Genomic DNA, 19,015 nt, shown 5'->3' with positions numbered 1-19,015 from the left:
ATGGGGCTTTTGCTGTCTTTTGGAGTAGTAATAATTAGATAAATCAAGCTAAAGCTTAAATTTTGCAATGAGATCTTAGGTCTCTGTACCTACTGGAGAAAGTTTTTGTCAGTGGACAAACAGGGATTCTCCTTCCTGCCCCTTATGCTGTCACTCTTTGCTTCAGCTTGCTGTATAAAACTAGAAATAATGTCTTGGCTCTCTTGAAGTGCCTGCGAGAAACTGAGAAAAGATGAATTTGATTGAGTAATTTGTTGTAGTGAAGTGCAGAGAGGCCCTGTCAAAGGCTCAGGGTTATGTTGTACCAGGCACTGTAAGACATTCCTTACCCAGAGTTCTAGATGCAGTCTGTTGGATTTAATTTGACACAGGTCTTGTTATACCAGTTTCCAACTTGTTCTTGGGTTACACCTTCTGTTATTACTTTTCCATAGTGTCAAAAATGGAAGTAAATGCAGAGAAATGAGGCAGCTATTTCTACCATTTCATGGTTCTTTCTGTAGAATTCATTTAGTATCTGCCATAAATGAAGTTATACTGCATTAGGGGGGAAAGGAAAACAACCACCAGCAATCCTTTTTGATTGTGTTTTTTGTTGCCCGTGCTGTATTCACATGACAAAACTTTTTTTTTTTTTTTTGCTTCAAGCAGGCAAATCAACAGGCTGGGAAGATGGTGGCTGGGGAGCCTGGGATGAAGCAGAATTACAAGAACCTGTAAGTTCATATATATGAGTTTTCATTGCTAACTTGCCAACTGAAAAAGACTTTTCCACTTGTGTGTGTGTGGTTTTTTTCCTCCTATATAGTTATCACCTGGGCAAGAAGGATCTTGACCAGTGTTTTATATGTGACTGCTTGTTTGTCCCTTGGTCCTGTAATTGTTTCTAAATCTAGCTTGGATGTAACCCATTGTGGTAATTACGCACTGTATTCTGTAGGGTTTTTTTCTAACCAGATTATATACACTTCCTTCTATGCTGCTGCAGTGGGGATATCTTTTTTGCCCTATAGCTAGCCAGAAACAGTAGGGCATGGCAGTGGAGTTATAATAATCTACCATGAATTAATAGAACTCAGAGACTCCTAAATTGTGAGGCACTGACACAAGCATCTTTCTAATGGTTACGTAGTACTCCTTTTATGTTGTGTTGTGCAGATGGTGTTACAGGAGGGATCATATTACATATGCAGGATTGCACATACCTAGGGACAGCACTTTAAAGTTGCTCTTTAAAGGGGGAAAAACATCCCTTTGTCCAACTTGTTCAACTCAGAATAACATGGCCAGTCTATAATTGCTGGTAAGGCTGAGACTTGTGACTGCCAGTTGACTTGCAGAAAATGCTAGGGAAGCTGTCTGTGTAGAAACCCTCTGCACCTGGATGAATCATCTGAACAGAATTGCTGATTCATTCCCTGTTAGAGAGCGCTGAAGGAGTAGACTGAGGAATCCAGAGCTCACCTTGCTAACAAAACTCTTATCTGCTATCTCCATGTCAGTATGCAGGAAGTATGCCCAAGGAGTTGGGCAGTGTCCTTGTAACTACTTACTTCAGCAGGGACACAGATATTTTTTTTTTTTTTTTCCTTCCCAGCTGAGGTGAGAAACAAATTGAAACGAGCATGGTGTCTCCCAGGGATGAATCACCCATGCTGATGTTAGGGAATAAGAAGAGTATAAAAACTTTTAAATAGGAGCGTATTCAGCTCCCCATAATTGCCATGAAATGAGTGTGTTTCTCAGGCTACATCTCTAAGATGTGCTGTAAAGTTTATAACCTCCTTAATGAAGAGAACAAATGCTTTGTTTACTGGTTATGTTGTAATTTGGAAGAACCAGCAGGTGTTGCTAAATTGAAATGATCTTCTTTCTCACTCTTTAAAATGTCAGACTCTTCTGCCAGGTAGTTCACACCACTCTTGCTAAAGACATCCTTCTCCTCTGCTTACTTTTTTTCCTCCAGAGTTGCTAGTGGTTCCAGGTCAAACTCTTCAGGAAGAAAGGACTGTCACCCACAGCAAACAGGTGTTTCTGTGTAGAAGCATATAAAGACATGAGTCAGCATGAGTGCATCGGTCTAGCGCAGAATTAACACTTATTAGTGTAATACAGCAATGAGTTCCTTTTTTAAAACTTTTAACTGTTGGTTGATTTGCATTACAGTTGGTGTAAAATGAATCTTTTGTGGAATTATGTCACCTGGACAAGTATCTATTTCATGGAACACATCAACTTTTGAGAAGGCATTGAAAAAAAATTAGTTTTGTTTTCCTATTTTGTAGGAATAGTGATTGAATACTATCTTAAATTCTGATTTTAATCATTCTTTCACCTTTTCAAGTAGTTTCTGTTGACAGGTTCAGTGCTTTTCCTGTTTTAACTTCTAGCTTATTTTTGTCACTAACGTGAGATGGCCGTATTTTCTGTCTTTAGGTGTGAAGTTCTTTGTTTATGTGTGCAGATAACTTAATTTAAATTCTCTGAGATACAGTTTTAATTCATTTTTGTCCTTAGAGAAGCCTTTAATTTTGATTTCTTTTTCATCAATTTGAAAATCATTACATTAAAAATTATTGAATGGATTTTCTTTGGGTTTTGGTTATGTGTTTTTACACATGATACATTTATCTCTGTGAGGAGTTAAAGGTGTCATGAGTGTCCCAGTCAACTACATCACCTCTTTGAAAATATTTGAAAAATGTCAGTAATGAGGGAAATGTGTTGCTACAGAACTTGTTATCCACCAACAAACAAAAATTACATGAAAGTAGGATGTTGTCTTGCACAAAGCAAGGAATGGTGTGCATAAAGATGGGTAGCCAAATATTTTTACTATGATAATGTAGACCTTTCCATGGGGTTATGGTACATTGTTATGGAAGGAAGTAAATATAACACATAGCTAATTGGGCATGATATATAAATTCTTCATAAAGTGGGTTTTTTCCTGCCTGGAGGAGATGCCTCTATTTTCACATACACGTAACTTTGTTACAACAGAATAAATTGCACAGGTCAGAAAATGATCACACTGAAGTTTTTGGGCTTTTTGATTGTGTATCAGCTGCTTGAGGTACTAGAGGATGAAGAGGGTTGGAACTAGATGGTCTTTAAGGTCCCTTCCAACCCAAACCATTCTGTGATTCTGTGATGCATTTCTCATGGTTTGTCACACAACTTGGAGCTCTACTGACTTGACAGGTAATAGCCCAATTGGGGCTGGTATTGAGGGCAAGCCAAAATGTTGTAATGAATCTTGCAAGTGCTGCTGTCTTTAAAAAATGTTGTGTATGTTGATTAAAGCTTTACTTGCAGGAAGAAGAGGAATCTACTTCCAAGAACCAGAGAAATTACTGGCTTCAGGACTGTGTGTTGTCCTTGTCACCAACAAATGACCTGATGGTAATAGCTAACGAACAGAAAGCAGTTTTTTTAGTGCGTAAGTATACATTCTACTCAGTGTGTATATACTAATACATTTAATAGTAATCAGGCTGAGATTGTGGTGTTGTCCCCCACCTTGCCCCACCTGCTTATCCCCAAGTCACACCTTCAGGAATTTTGGAGTGGTTTATAGTACGCACCATGCATATTCTAGGTATTGCTTGGCAGGTAAGTTGGTTTGTCTTTACTTCTCAGCTCTATTTTGGTCTGAGAAACCTATTTTATGGTGAATAATTTAATATAATATATACTATAACTACCTAGTTGTTTGAGATGCTCAGAGATAGTGACATTAATTGTGCTCAATAAGCAAACCAAAATATTTGTATGAATTTTAGCTATTAAGAAATATTTGACCTTAGTTTCATTTTCCCTTGAAAAAAGTGAGCTAGCTGAGCCACCATCTCTTGGAGGAGGGAGTATTGTGCTAGACTGTTCTTTAAGATTTCCATCTTTGGTAGAATATATTTCACTCTAAAGTAGTGTGCTAAGAACTCTTTTAAAGGTTCCCTTAGTAATACTGAGCGCTGGTCAGTCAGCTGCTGCTACATGTGTGCTGTTGCCTAGGGTGCTGGTGCTATTAGCAGCTGCAGTTGGTGGCACGTGAGCGTGATGAGGGGAAACCTCCTGAAATGGGGAATATTACACCATTTTAAAGCAAAAACAGGCTGTTGAAGCTCAGAGTTACATAAGTAAGCAGATTGCATTGAGTTGTCACGCTGCATGTGTCATTCCCTGTGAAGTTGTGTGTTCCAAAGCTGATGTAGGTTAGTCACTAATTTTTCACAGAAAAGGAAAAGATAGGAATATTCCTCAGAAAGTTCCTATTGGATCAATAATAAGGAGATTACTTAGCTCACCTGCTGGAGAACCACTTCTGCTGAAGTGCACAGTGGCAACTTACCACACATGGCTGAGGTGGCCCTGTGTCTCAGTTTTTGTGTCAGGCAAACGGCAGAGAACACTGAATTTATGTATTTAATTGTCCATTGACATCTGGGACGTGATTTTCCAATCAAATGTCATCTGTAACAGCACCCTGTGAATAACAAAGTATAGTGTTTTCTGACCCTGATTATGATGGGATGATTAAAAATTGTCAGATTTAATGTAGGATTTCCATGTCTGTCTTGGGGGTTAAATTTAAGGTTTTCTGGTTTTTAAGCTTATCTTCAGTAACCATCCCAGAAGAAGTTTGCCCTTGCTTAGTACTTGTTTCCTAAGGATCCCTGTTTATTGAACCTTTTGAAATCTGGTGAAGTAGATAATACTGTATAAATATTTTTAAATGAATCTAGGTATTTTAGAATTTCAGTAGTATGTCTTCCATGTAAATTTCTAAGAAAATGTGGGAGTATGGCGTTCAAGGTTTGTAACTGGTATTTAATCTAAGTGTGGTAGGATGTGTTGTACAGAAGAGAAGGATTAGGAATAGAACTACGTCTGTGAGACGCAAGACATTACAGTTCTATAGATGGTGTCTTTGTTCTCGATGGCAGCTAAATGGAAGCAGAGTGACAAGGGAAAGGAGGAAATGCAGTATGCGGTCGGCTGGAGTGGCTCTCTGAATGTTGAAGAAGGGTAGGTGTTGAAATGCAACTGTGATTAAAATGGCATTTTCATGGTTAATAATTAGCAGCATATGCTGCTTACTTTTTTTTGCTTTCATCCAGGTGCTCCATGGTCTTACGCATTTTCATGTTGAAAATAGAAATGAAGTAACCTGGGTGATGAGAAATGTTGCCTGTGAAGGTCACTCTTCATGCATAGGGCGATATCTCAGGACAAGTTCATACAAATTAACTGTGTGTTTGCATATAATGTAGGCATTTAATGGATCTGAGTTATCATGCTTCTTTTAAGTTCTTGTTCCAGAGGGGGAAAAAAGTAGGATATGTACCCTTTTTGACAAATCTACTTTTCTAATAGGGGTGAAATATTGTGAGGGGCTGTTGCAACTGGAATTGTATGAAGTTGTTCTAGAAATACTTTTTTGATTTTGAGAACCTCAAACAAATATAAAGTCATCTCTCTGATCAGAAGTCACTCCAAATGACAAGCAGTGAGCAACATTCATGTGATAGAAAAAGTGTTCTTCTTTTGAGGTGCAGTGAACTTCAGCTGTGCTTTACATTTTTCTTTACCTCTGTAATTACCCTCTCTCATGTTTCAGTCACTTTTAGAAATGGTTTTGGGCTCCAAGTCATTTAGCAGACTTGGAAAATTTGCTTGGGTCATACATTTGCTATTTACACAATATTTCTGCCCGATCTGTCTTCAGATGACCAGACAGACTCTTTCTCGACTACCCCATATGGGAGAGGATTTTGCATTCCGTTACTAAGTTTGCAGCCTTGAGTTGCTGTCTGCCTTTGAAGCCAATAGGGAGTGATGTTCAACCTTCTGTTATGCTGCAGGAGGTGTTGACTTAATCGCCTCTCTCCAGTCTGCTAAAACCAATCCTTTTCTATAAACCTGCTGCTGCCACACATTTCAACTGGTTTATGTGCATCTCTAAGTTTGGTGTGGTTTTTTTCCCCCATACTACCACTGAAATTACCCCGTCATAGTTTATTTAAAAAAGGAAAACAAATTCTGTCTGGGGGTTGGTTTCTTACAACTGTTACAGCCCCAAGAGACGCTGTTGTACAGAACAGGTAGCTTTCTCTGCATAGACACAGTTGTATTCGCTACGTCTTGGTTTAAGGCTTGTGAGTGTGTCCTGTAGGTGAGGGTTCTATTTCTGTGGAAGTGTAAATATGGCAAGTACTCTCAGATTGTGGAAAGTGTTTTTTTTTTTTCCCCCAAAGTTGGCTTCAACTGATAACGTTCTGTGGTGGCTAAGCTTTGCTATGGGAAGACAAGATTTCACTGAGATATTTAACATCACTTTGAAGTTGTAATTGAATTGCAACTCATGTCAAACATGCATTTAGAAAGCTATTTTTCTGTAATTGTCTAGCCTGATCATTTAATCACTCCTTGGGGAATGGAGGTGACCTGAAATGCAAAAAATCAACAGTACTGCAGGCGTTTGTGCTTTAAGTGCTATGTGGGATGTCGTCTTGAATTTATATGCTCTTTCATAAAACCTTTGTACTGCTTCTGTTTCCCCAGACAGTGTAAAACTTTCTCTCGTGGTAACAGTTAAATAACTTTTCATTTGAGATATTGAGGCCTGCTCTTCTGCTTGCCTTCTGCATGCTTTGCTTGCCATGCATTGAGCATGCTCAGCTATGGCGTTAACTGGGAAGACCATGTTAGCTCTTCAGATGCTTTCAGAGTATAAAGTGGTGAAATGCAGTGGATATAAAATCTACCTAAGTGCACAATGTATTTAAAAAAATTATTTTGATATGTATAGTTCAAGGGTGGTGTTTTGTTTTGTTTTTGGTTTTTTTTTTTAAAGTGGTTGTTCTTGGTATATCAGTATAGATGAGAAAATAATTATTTACCGGTAGGTACGTGAGATTTAACTTGAATCTTTACCGAAGAGTGCTGGCAGAATAATCAGTCTGTGAATGATGAAAGACAGCATTGATGAGGTGTGAGAAGCATGCATGCAATCTGTTTGGGCACTCTTGAACTTGCAATTGAAAATGTCTTTTAAATGAAAGGATGTTTCTTTTTAGTATGAATTCAACACATTAACAATATATTAATACAGCACACTATTAAAATGCTGACTCAGCAAGATATATTGTGTACAGCGAAATGGAGGAAAAAATGCTTATTAGTTTTATCTTTCTGTTTCTAGAGAATGTGTGAGTAGTGTATTATGTATACCACTGGCAAGTCAGAAGAGGTAAGGAATGAAATTCTTATGTATATGATCATCAGTCTCCTTACACTGCACTTAAGTATGCCTGTGGCTCAGAGCAGGATTTGGTTTTACCTTTTGCTGTATCTTTGTGAAACAGGAGTTCCACCGGCCGTCCTGACTGGACCTGCATTGTTGTTGGCTTCACCTCCGGCTACGTTCGTTTCTACACCGAGGTACGCTTCTCAGCGGGCCCCCGAGCAAGCTCCTGTAATAAACGTCTGTTTCGAGAAAGCTTCTGTTTCTGCAGATAGTGCTTTTTGCTGTCCCTAAGAAAAGGGGCAGGCATATTGATGCTTTTTTTCCTTTCTCTTCTAGAGTGGAGTACTCCTTCTTGCACAGCTTTTAAATGAAGATCCTGTCCTACAGCTTAAGTGCAGAACCTACGAAATTCCCAGGCATCCTGGTGTCACAGAACAGGTTTTGTCAGATTATTTCAAAAGCGAAGTGGCAGTGTTATGGGGTATGGAAGGGAGTCTTCTCTGTGAATCCTCTATGTCCTTTACCAGTTTTTGATGGGTGGACAGTTTCCTTAGAACAAGAGACTCTGGATTTCTTGTTCTAGAAGTATTCATGCCTGTACAGTTTGAGGATTCAGGATTTATTTTTATTTTTCAGACCTACTTAGTTAGCTCTATAGATTTGTTCAACTTTTCTGTGTGGTAACCTTGCAAAGGAAGGCTTCATTCATTTCCTGTTTATTCATTAATGTGCACAAAATAAAGTAAGTATGGATGAAAGGAGAAAATGCAACTTGCCAGGTGCCAAGATCTATGTGCACTCATTCATAAGAACTTACCTTAATTATTCACGGACAAGATAGCTGAAAATTAAAACTATCTTTGCAGAAGATAGTTCTAGTTCTAGGAACCTGCATGTCATTATGAGTACTGCCTGCAGAGAAGGCTCTTGTGGAGCTCCAGCTATTTCGGAGCGAAGCCAGCTTGCTTTGCTCTTGGCTGAGTTGGCATGCTTTATACAGAAAGCTAATGAAGTTACAGAGATTTCCAAGTTTGCTTTATACAAATGCTCATGTGATTTAACATGACATTTTGGGATCAGTTTTGAAATACAAAGGCATTAAGGAATTTGAGTCTTGAATTTATATCACCAAATTAACATTTATGGGCCCAAGTGATAATTTAGACGCTAATCCAGTTTCAGAATTTGGCTCATAAAACCTTGATACTTGCATTCTAGAAAAAACTGATTTTTCTGTGGCCTTCACAAGCTGCTGTAACTTTTGTGTTTTCTCCCTAAGCCATAAAACATATTAAGCAAGCATAAAAGTCACTGAAAGAAAATGAAAAGATCAAAATTATGTGCCTAAATAAATTACTTCTTCATATATTGGATGGTTTGATACTGAATTTCTGTAATGTTGCCTTATTTTGTTGCTTGGGGCTTATTAGATATTAATTGTCTGGATGTAATCCTTGTCTTTGTGTAGTTAATAATATAAAAAGTTAGAAAAGAAGCTGTTACATCAATAACAGTTTTGTGTTGTTTTTTTTTTTTTGTCTCCATTCTCCCATTTTCTTCCGCAGAATGAAGAATTAAGTATATTGTACCCAGCAGCAATTGTGACAATTGATGGTTTCAGCCTCTTTCAGTCCCTTCGTGCGTGTCGCAATCAGGTAGCAAGAGGTATGTTTGGGAGGAAATGCTTATTTCTGGCTCTGTTAACACTACTGTGCATTACGTGACATTTACTTACGTTTGTTAAATATCAAATCAAGGTGGAATTTGGATCTTTCTCGCTTGTCCATCAATATATAGGCATCTACTGCATACAGGAAAGTTTCTTCCTCTACTGAAAATGTTCTTGGATCACAAGTTGTCACGGTAGCATTGACTGTCTTGTACATTCTTACCCCAATACTGTACACTGGTTTTGGCTGGGATAGAGTTAATTTTCTTCATAGTAGCTGGTATGGTGATATGGTTTAGGTTTTTGGTGGAAACAGTGTTGACAACACACCAGTGTTTTTGCTATTGCTGAACAGTGCTCACACAGCCTTTTTTGTTTCTCTGCCTCACCAGTGAGCAAGCTGGGGGTGCAGAAGAAATTGGGAGGGGGCGCAGCTGGAACAGCTGACCCCAACTGACCAAAGGGCTGTCCTGTACCATATGATGTCGTGCCCAGTGGTAAAGTCTGGGGAGGACATTTGGAGTTACGGTGTTTGATGCTTTATAAGGGCCTGCTTTCCTGGAAATGGCTAAATGCTTGGCCTGCTGGTGGGAAGTAGCAAATGAATTAATTATTTTGCTTTGATTGCACGTGGAGCTTTTGCTTTACCTGTTGAACTGTCTGTTTCAGCCCACAAGTTTTTTTACTTTTTGGATTCTCTTCCCTGTTTCCCTAGCAGAGAGTGAGCGAGCGGCTTTGTGGTGCTTAAGTGCCACTGAGGTTAACCCACAGCATGCTGCTGAGGGGCTGCTGATTTCACTGACTGTCACTGAATGGCTTTTCTTGCCAGCAAGGACTTTTTGGGAAGGGATAATGCTGTAATTGGTAATGGTCACTGCTCTTTGTGTTAATGCCTGAGGAGAGCTTTTGATACCTTGTTTGACTGTACAGCATTTGATCGTGTTGCTTTAGTGTAGTGCCTGTTTATACTCTCATTTGGAAACAGGGTCAGTTTTCTGGGGTGAGAGGAGAACTATGTAACAGCGTTGTGTGGTAGATCGCACAAGTGTGGCGCTGTTACAGTTCTGCAAGGTCAAATGATAAATGGGTGCTGTTGCTGCATTCTTCTGAATTTCCCAGTGGTGGTCCTCACTGAACTTCAGATTTGTCAGATTCTTGTTTCCTTGACAGCAGGCCACATCAGCAGACAATCGTGAGGCTGGGGGTAGGTGGGAAGCACAGTGACCATCACTATGAACTGTTGGGACAGCAGCATCCTTAAACTAAAGCTTGAGTCTTACATACAAGGGATGAGAGGTAACGAGCTGAGAAATGCTGCTGTGATGAGACAGTTCTGTGAATCATATGGAGATGGCTAATAGGAACAGATTGCTCACTCCTTCTTCCAGTTCAGGATGAAGTGACATGAAATTAAGATAGGTGATAGTAAATTCAGAATAAAAAGTAGATGGGTGTTTGTGCAGTGTGAGGTTAAATTGTGGAATTCTTTGCTTGAGGTTGATGTGCATGCTAAAAGTTTGCTTGGGCTCAGAGGGAAACTCGCAGATCAGTGGAGAAGAAAGCTGTGGAGGTTTACTGAGCTTGGAGCTTACCTCTGGCTGAGGAGGTCTCTTTAGAAGCTGGTTTACAGGAAGCATCAGATACGTGTCCTTCTAATATTCTTGCCTAGACATGTGGTGTTAGCTGTGCTCACATCCTGATCTGTGCTAAGTGATTCCCTGGGTCTGTCTCATAGTGTCTGCTCTTGCCCCTTCATGGAAATGTAGCGTTTCCATGCAGTATAAGAGAAGGCAAAACTCTTGTAAATCAGAACTTTAAAAACTGGTGTGAATCATGCAACAACTAAGAAAGAAGAGACAGAGTATCATGAGAAATATCCATCTACTTTCAGAACCAGAACATGCTGTGCTCTTTCAGGGAGAGAAGATCCCCATTTGCAGAGAAGCACTTACAGCTAGGTGTCATACCTGCAGCCAGAGTGCTATGTCTTCTTTCATTCTTGGTCATTTATGTTTGTTGTAATAGATATTTTGAAGAGTTTCAGCCATTGCTTTAGTTTTACCACTGTTCGTACCCCACACTGTTACATACCTACTGAATGTGCTGATTTTACAAGTACTTTGGCAGGAAAGTGTCCACTTAAACATGCCCAGACCTCAGAAATAAATTGCAGTAGCATTTAACAATTGTACAGAACATTAAACCATAAGTGACTAGTAAAATAAAGCTCTCTGTAAGTACATAATATAGTTGTGATAGAACATAATCTGCGATTTTATTCATTAATTTAAAAGAAATGTTTTAATTTCATATAGGTATGTGTCTCAAAAGGCCACTTTAGCTCAATGTTTAGGTGTATGTTAATTTAAGCCTAGGTTATTGTGTGGCTTCAGATTGCATCATTTTTTTCCTTCCTCTGTTATGCCATTGCTTTCACTCAGTAGGAATTTCTTTTGTGTTTTATCAACTTTTGTCAGCTGCAGCATCTGGCAATGAGAACGTTCAGCCCCCACCATTAGCTTATAAGAAATGGGGTTTGCAAGATGTGGATACGATTGTTGACCATGCTAGTATTGGTAAGGATTTCTGTTTAATTTCAAATATTTGGCTTAAATGAAACTGGTTTCATGCTGCTAAACGTGGGGTGGGAGCACTTAGTGGTACTAGCTGGATAGAAATAGATAGTGGGAGAAGGCTGTTGTAGTGAGTTAACTGATTGAGCCTCCCCTCTCTGCCTGAGGGGAGAACAGCTGTAGCTGTCTTGTCCTCTTGTGTGGTAAGAAACAGCCAAGAGAGACTAGATCTGATGCAGTTATTCCCATTTCTGCCAGGTTAAAGAACTGCCTGGCAGGCAGGTTGAGACTGGCGTGGGTCTTTCCTCACTCTGGCACATAAAGAAACTAAAATCTGACGTTGTTCCTTTCCAAAAAAGACACGCTGACTTCTAGGCTCTCGATAGCTTTTATTGCTTAGGAATTTGCAGAAGCCCAGGTTCTTGTCAGACAGACAGGTCTGAGGGGCAGTAAGCTTAATTTCCCTTCCACCCTTTTCACAAAAGCAGGCAAGAGGTCAGACAGGGGCTAACGAGACAGGTGAAGTGAATTTGGTAGGTGTGTTATTTCTGCTGAACTCTGCTTTTTCTTCTAAACAACTAGGATTTATAATTAGCCTAACTGCATTTGGTTATTTCTGCTGTGTTCTTTGGAATTTCTGTGGTTAAAGCTGCTCTGCCTCCCTTCCCTCTGAATGTTGGCTGGTCAGTCAAGAAGGCAGAAATGTATTTAGACTTTTAGAGCCATTGCATACCTTTGATCTGAAAGTCTGAGACGTTGACTGTACTGTTTTTGTTAGGCATCATGACGCTGTCTCCTTTCGATCAAATGAAGACTGCCTCCAATATAGGCGGATATAACGCAGCTATAAAAAACAGCCCACCTGCTATGTCTCAGTATGTTACTGTTGGATCCAATCCTTTCACTGGTTTCTTTTTTGCCCTGGAGGTATGTACTACAAAGCTGACTTGCCTAAACTTGAATAACCCTTCTCTTTTCTGTATGGGTGTCTCTGAAGTATTCCTATGTTCATTTTATGCTGACATTTCACCCTTTTCTTGATCTTCTGAAACTGGAATGATCTGGAGTAAATATGATAGTAATGTCGAGATCCTGCTAATAAAAAATAAATTTTCTCATCGTAAAATGAATGCCATAGTCAAGTGTGTTGGGTTTTTTTTTTTAGTTGATAATTTACTGCCAATTAAGTAATGTAAGGTTTTTTTAAAAACTTAGGTTGAGATTGTATAAACATGCATCTTGGGGATTTTTGGAGGCCTGTGGCCTTTGCTCATGTACACATACGGCCTGAGTATGCTGTGGTGATTTCATAAAGTGGAACTAACCTGTAGAAGAAAACTGCAACTTACGCTTAGTAATACCTGTAGCACACTTCTGTCGTCTTCTGCTGTATGGGAAGAGAAGGATGGCAATGTAGCTGTGTCTTGTACGTTCAGACCCTATGTGTGTGCTGTCCTTGTCAGGATATGTTAGAAAATGCTAGAATTGGACTTCTGGTTTTGTACCTTCCTTTCCAATATGTTTATGAAAAAGCTGCGTACGTTGATATTTGCAAGGATGCCGAAGCCGTGCACCAGCTAACTCTCCATGATAAATCACACACAGGGTTTTTTTAACTTCTGTTGCAGACAAACATACTGAGCTACCAGTGGCTTGCAGGAGGATTTTGAAATGGTAAAGAGATGTCAGAATGGCTTTTCTTGGGTCAGTGAATTAAAATTTTAAGAGTCTTAAAGCTATGCTTTCTGAGATGAAAGTCCATAGGAGGCCTGAAAAACTGTTCTGCAGTTGAGTTCAGTGTAAGAATTATTTCTTGGCTTTCTAAACACTTTGTTCCTTCATTTCAGGGTGTCTCACAGCTGAATATTCATTGACTTTCTAAACACTTTGTTCCTTTCTTTCAGGGTAGCTCGCAGCCACTGTTGTCTCATGTTGCCTTAGCGGTTGCAAGTAAACTGACTTCAGCATTATTTAATGCTGCCAGGTAATAACAAAAGATATTACATTAAATGAATTTTTGGTTTAGTAGCTACATAATAATTTGAGGATTTTTAGGACCATTAGTGTGATTCTCCTAATGTGTTTTTCTATTGCAAGTGGCTGGCTTGGTTGGAAGAGTAAACATGAAGAAGAACCTGTCCAAAAACAGAAACCAAAAGTAGAACCTGCTACCCCATTGGCAGTGAGGTAAGTTTTACATATTGTCTCAGTTGCTTTAAATCTTGTGTTTTCAATAGTCTGAATTATGTTGAAAGGTGCATAATTGATGAATGCATTTATTTTTCTTGACTTGACGCTTTAATGATAGTTTGCAGGTTATTTGTTTTTAAGCTTTGTTTCATTTCACTTCATCATTCTGATGAATTCCTCATCTCTTTCAGCATGTGGGTTCATTGTTACTGTAAAAGAACAGCTTGCACAGTTTAGTGACAGTGTAACTACGTGAATATCAGTCCTCAGGTTTATCTGAAGAGCTTTGAAGAAGCTGCATGAAGTGCTTGCTGCTTAGGATAGTTTAAAGACCCTCACAAAAATCAGGAGGTACCCTGTTTTCCCTGTTAATTGTGGAGAGAGGAGAACGGGAACAAGAGGATGTAGCCTAATGTTTTCAAGAAGGCTGATAAAAGACTCAATTCCTGATTGTTTTTCCTGATGTTTTTTCAACTATTCTCAAGACTGGTCTGCAGTCAGAGAGGGCTTACAAAGTAACCCACTGCTCTAAGATCCTTGCCTGACAATGTTTGCCAAGGCAATTGCTTATCCCAGTTTCTGCACTTTGGTTTTCAGTAGGACTTTGACAGACCGACCTATGAGATCTCCTATGAGAGCACAAAAACTTTTCTCATACTTTGCTCTGAATGTTACCAATACCTTTATGTTACCTTAAAACCCAGAAATCTTAGTCCATATGAGATACTTTGTTTACTGTTCTTTGAAGAAAATAATAGTTTTGCTTTATTTTTTAGATTTGGACTTCCAGATTCCCGTCGCCATGGTGAAAGAATATGTCTTTCTCCGTGTAACACTTTGGCAGCAGTGACAGATGATTTTGGAAGGGTTATTTTGCTGGATGTTACAAGAGGACTCGCAGTTCGCATGTGGAAAGGTATCACCGTGCATATTAATACAGCAGATAATACTCTTCAAAATACTGTGGTTTCTTATGTTCAGACTTAGAATTCAAAGTGGTTTTCCACTGTTAAGAAAGACTTCAGTACGCTGTGTTATTACATACCAAATATTAAAGGCAGATGTAATATAAAGTCCATAAGGGTATTGTTGTACCAATCCCTGAAATACTGCTACAGCCTATAGTAAAGATTTGGTCTGTTTGATTTGTATTGTACAATTGTTTTCCCCTGCCCCCAGCCATATCCCAACAGAAAGATTTTGACCTAATTTTTTTTTTTCCTGAAGAATTTTAGCTTTATTCTCCAAGATTTTCTCGTAATCTCTAGTATCTTCTTTAATTCTGCTGAGAAAATAAACAGAAGTTTGAAAAAAGAAAGACTTCAGTACGCTGTGTTATTACATACCAAATATTACAGGCAGATGTAATATAAAGTCCATAAGGGTATTGTTGTACCAATCCCAATTTGAAAAATCAGTAAGAAGATACACAAGTCATTAGGTTCTCATTTCATCATGGTGATGACTGCACAAGAAGGGAGTGTTCAGTCACTTCTAACCTGAGGGCTTTTTGAAAAAAATGCAGATACTAAGCTCTAAAATTGTAATTATACTTAGTATTTTAGCATCTCTTATTTTTTCTACAGAATTGAAATTTTGCAGCTTGTTAGGAGATGGAAGATGAGTTTTAAGAGCAAATAGAAAATCTCTAGCTCTTTCTCTCCCACGCTACCAGTTGAGAAGATTAGTGGTCATGAATGTAGTAGCTACTACTTAAGTGACATGCTAACACTGCAACAGCTAATCACGTTTCCTCTGCACATTCTCCTTCTCTCATGTTATGAAACTTAGTAGTTATGTGCTTTCTGATATTCTTGGACTTTTTTTTTTTCTTCGTTACTGAGACATTCATATTTTCTAGGAAGTACTGTTAGAGTCCTAAGCTTTATTTGGTAGTCAGACACACATTTACAATTTTCCAGCCTTTCCCAGTGAGGCTGTTGAAAAGTAAAATAGCATTTGGGGGTGTGGTTTTTTTTTTTTTTGGCAAAGCTGTCTACTGAATCAAGTCTTTTGGCTCGTGCCTTTCTCATCAATCGAGCTGTGAATACTTTTCAGCTTTCTCGGTACAATATGTCTTTTTATAAACTTGCTTTATACATTAGTATTTAACTTGTGGTTTGGAGTCTCCATTTGTACTTGCTTAAACCATTACATAGTTTAGTGATGTCTTTCGAGCATCTCTGCCTTTTTTTTGTTTAGGAATGTTTGATGAGAAAGTATTTGCAGTACCCAGAGAGAAAGGGAGTATTTTTAGTGAGTTACAAAAATTGCATTTTAATGATGAAAACATGTGAATAAAATCTTACATATCCTCTTCAATACATTGTGCAAACTTCCTCCTTTAAATCTTTTGTGGTTTGAAATGTGAGAAATCTGGACACTTACTACAGACCTTTCTTCTTTGAGAAGCTTTTGCATTGGTGTAATGTCCAGAGTACAGACCTGATGGGTGTTGGGTGATTTTTGTGGCTTCTCCCAGGAGAATTTGTTCCTCCCCAAAGCTTTGCAGGAGGCTGCATTTGGCTCTGAGGAGTCCTCTGATGGGCCCTGCTCTGAGCCGATGGACTGAAGTTCTTGACAGGAGTCGGGCTGCTGGCCAGAGCTGCACGGTTTGAAGCAGAGTTTAGACAGCTTGCTTCTGGGATAGTACTTGAGTGGGGTGATGTGTACCAATCATGTATTAATTGCTGTACGCTAATGAGCTTCTATCTTCTCTTACAAAGGATATCGTGATGCGGAAGTTGGTTGGATACAGACTGTAGAGGACCTTCATGAGAGGGAAACTGAGAAGATGGATTTTTCTCCTTTTGGAAACGCACAAGGTCCAAGCAGAGTGGCTCAGTTCCTTGTGATCTATGCTCCGAGAAGAGGCATTCTGGAAGTATGGAGCACGCAGCAAGGGCCTCGGGTTGGAGCCTTCAACGTGGGGAAGTATTGCAGGTGAGAAACAGGCAGCAAGTCGGTGCATTGACTGTGCTGCTGCAGTAAAGTGATATGTGGATATGCCAGTGGAAAAAATGAAAAGTGCTGACAGTCCCTTTTTGCGTTGCCCACAGTGTTTCTACTGAGTGCAGCTCGTTGTCTTGCAGGAGGGGATTTCCTCATGTTGCATCGCTCTACGGGCTTTCCTGATGAACACATTTAGCGTTTGTTAAACCTCAGCTGTATAAAATTGGATGTCTTTTTATTCAGTGTGTAGAAAGGGAAGGTTGCTAATTTTGTTCTTTGCTGTAAAGGCTGTGTGTTTTGTTGGTTTCAGATTGTTGTATCCTGGTTATAAAATAATGGGTCTAAACAATGTGACCAGTCAGGGATGGCAGCCCCAGACTCACCAGATATGCCTTGTTGATCCGGTCTCTGGAAGTGTAAAAACGGTCCATATACCCTTCCATTTAGCACTGAGGTAAGGACTTTGTGCTCTGTATAACCAAATGAATTTCATTATTGTCTTTTGGAAACAATGTTTTATTTAGAGAGAGCGAGTCTTCTCTAGCTGAACAGTGCTCTGGCAATAGTGTCATTGGTCTCTATGCATTAACTTGATTTTTATTAATGTGCTGTTACCTTAAGGTAGCATAAATAATTTAAAAAGATGGTTTTTTTGTCTGGATCGTCTACTTTAGTTCTCTTCACTCATCCAATTAAAATTATTTCCCTTCAGTGATAAAAAGAGTGAGCGAGCGAAGGATATGCATCTAGTGAAGAAGCTAAATGCTTTACTCAAAGCTAAAACCTCAGATCTGGGTAGGTTCCCTTGTATAATTTCTTAAGATTGTATGTTATCAAATGGTTCTTGTATTACCTGTGTTTGTGCACTCACAGGACAGGTATGATTGCAGTGTATTCTGACAGCTGTCGATTTTCACAGAATCACAGAATGGTTTGGGTTGGAAGGGCCCTTACAGACCATCTAGTTCCAGCCCCCCTGCCATGGGCAGGGACACCTTCCACTAGACCAGGTTGCTCAAAGCCTCATCCAGCCTGGCCTTGAACACTTCCAGGGATGGGGCATCCACAGCTGCTCTGGGCAACCAATCTTTAAGTATCTTTATGATCTTTAAGTAGCTTGTAATTTTTTCTGGCCTTGGCTGCCATGTAAATCTTGCCTGAACTGCACTGAGTGCTTGCATAAAACACGGTCTGTTTGCACCCCATTATGCTCTGTAATGGAGTTCAGCATTTTACTCTAGATTCCTTCTTCCTTTAAGTAATATGTGTCTCTTAGAAAAGGCAGATTTGGAATAAGGGATGTCACTAGGCTGTTCTTTTGTTTCATTTTCCCCAAGCTTATTTTAGCAACTTTTCTAATAGCATCTTCATCTGTATGGCATGAATCCATCCATATCTTAGCTGTGGTGTGGGTTGACTTACCTTTCCGAGTGCATTTGAGAAATATGAAATGAAGTCGTAATTGTCGTTGCAGATCTGATTGAAGCTGAAGCAAAGGAGTTGATCCTTGATATCAAATACCCTGCTACAAAGAAACAGGTGAATATTTAGAAGACAGTATACTTTGATTTGGTAACGCAGTGGGTTTTTTTTCTGATATTAGAGTGCTAAATCTTTTTAAACCTTTCAAAAAATATTATTTTTACCTACACTTAATTGAAGTGAACAATTGAGCCATTTCAGTGGGTTTTCTTGGTGTTTGGGTTTTTTTAACCAACACATTGACTGGAATTAATTTGACTTGTGACTTCCCCAAGGCATTTTCCATTGTAAAAGTCAAAATAATAAAAAGAGAGCAGACCTTTCCATAGGATCAGATTACGCCACAGGTACATGTGAAGACAAAATACGGATGAAAAATCATTGTCAGAGTTGTGCTTTGTTAGCTTATCTTATGTTTTTACAATAAAATGAAGTAAATGTTTAATTCTGTTGAACATCTGCTTAACAGGCTCTGGAAAGTATATTGACAAGTGAACGTGTGCCACTTTCGTCTCTCACAAACATCACTCAGACATTAATGGATAATTTAAAGAAACAGGGTAGGTGGATATTTATTTTGCAAATATGGAGAGGCAATTGCACTTTTTCTGTGGTGCTGTAGAACTACTCTGGGCCACAAGGAGACCAGATCTGATCTGCTTAGCTTTGCTGCTAGATAGCACGGGATGTTCCTTCTATGCATTTTCTTTTTTTAATGCAGACTGCAAGTAGCTTGCTAGTAGATAACGTTTTGCTGTGCTTGCTGTGTGCCTAGTAAATCCTGGTTTTATTCAAAAAGGGAAAAAAATCCCAGTGACTGGGCTGGGTACTTGCATCCAGTAAAAGCTTCCTTCAGAAAGAAGCTTTCTTAGATTTCCCCCTACCCCCACGCCCCCCACC

The 19,015-nt window shown here is 39.2% G+C and overlaps 1 protein-coding gene across 1 annotated transcript; it reads left to right on the top strand.

Annotated features, from left to right (window-relative positions):
• Window positions 1-651: 651 nt before the first annotated feature.
• LOC104515333 (rab3 GTPase-activating protein non-catalytic subunit) lies at window positions 652-18,675 on the top strand (the record flags this gene model as incomplete). The annotated part of the gene is made up of 17 exons (XM_010159264.1): window positions 652-716; window positions 3,319-3,442; window positions 4,947-5,028; window positions 7,205-7,252; window positions 7,368-7,443; window positions 7,586-7,687; window positions 8,815-8,914; window positions 11,396-11,494; window positions 12,270-12,418; window positions 13,396-13,475; window positions 13,589-13,678; window positions 14,458-14,597; window positions 16,408-16,624; window positions 16,944-17,087; window positions 17,346-17,428; window positions 18,108-18,172; window positions 18,585-18,675. Coding segments are annotated over 17 exons (1,755 nt in total), but the record flags the coding sequence as incomplete, so codon positions are not given.
• Window positions 18,676-19,015: the final 340 nt, after the last annotated feature.

The sequence above is a fragment of the Eurypyga helias genome, unplaced genomic scaffold, assembly GCF_000690775.1.
Source record: "Eurypyga helias isolate BGI_N326 unplaced genomic scaffold, ASM69077v1 scaffold15539, whole genome shotgun sequence".
Taxonomy (NCBI): domain Eukaryota; kingdom Metazoa; phylum Chordata; class Aves; order Eurypygiformes; family Eurypygidae; genus Eurypyga; species Eurypyga helias.
This window is presented reverse-complemented; position numbering and strand designations above follow the sequence as displayed.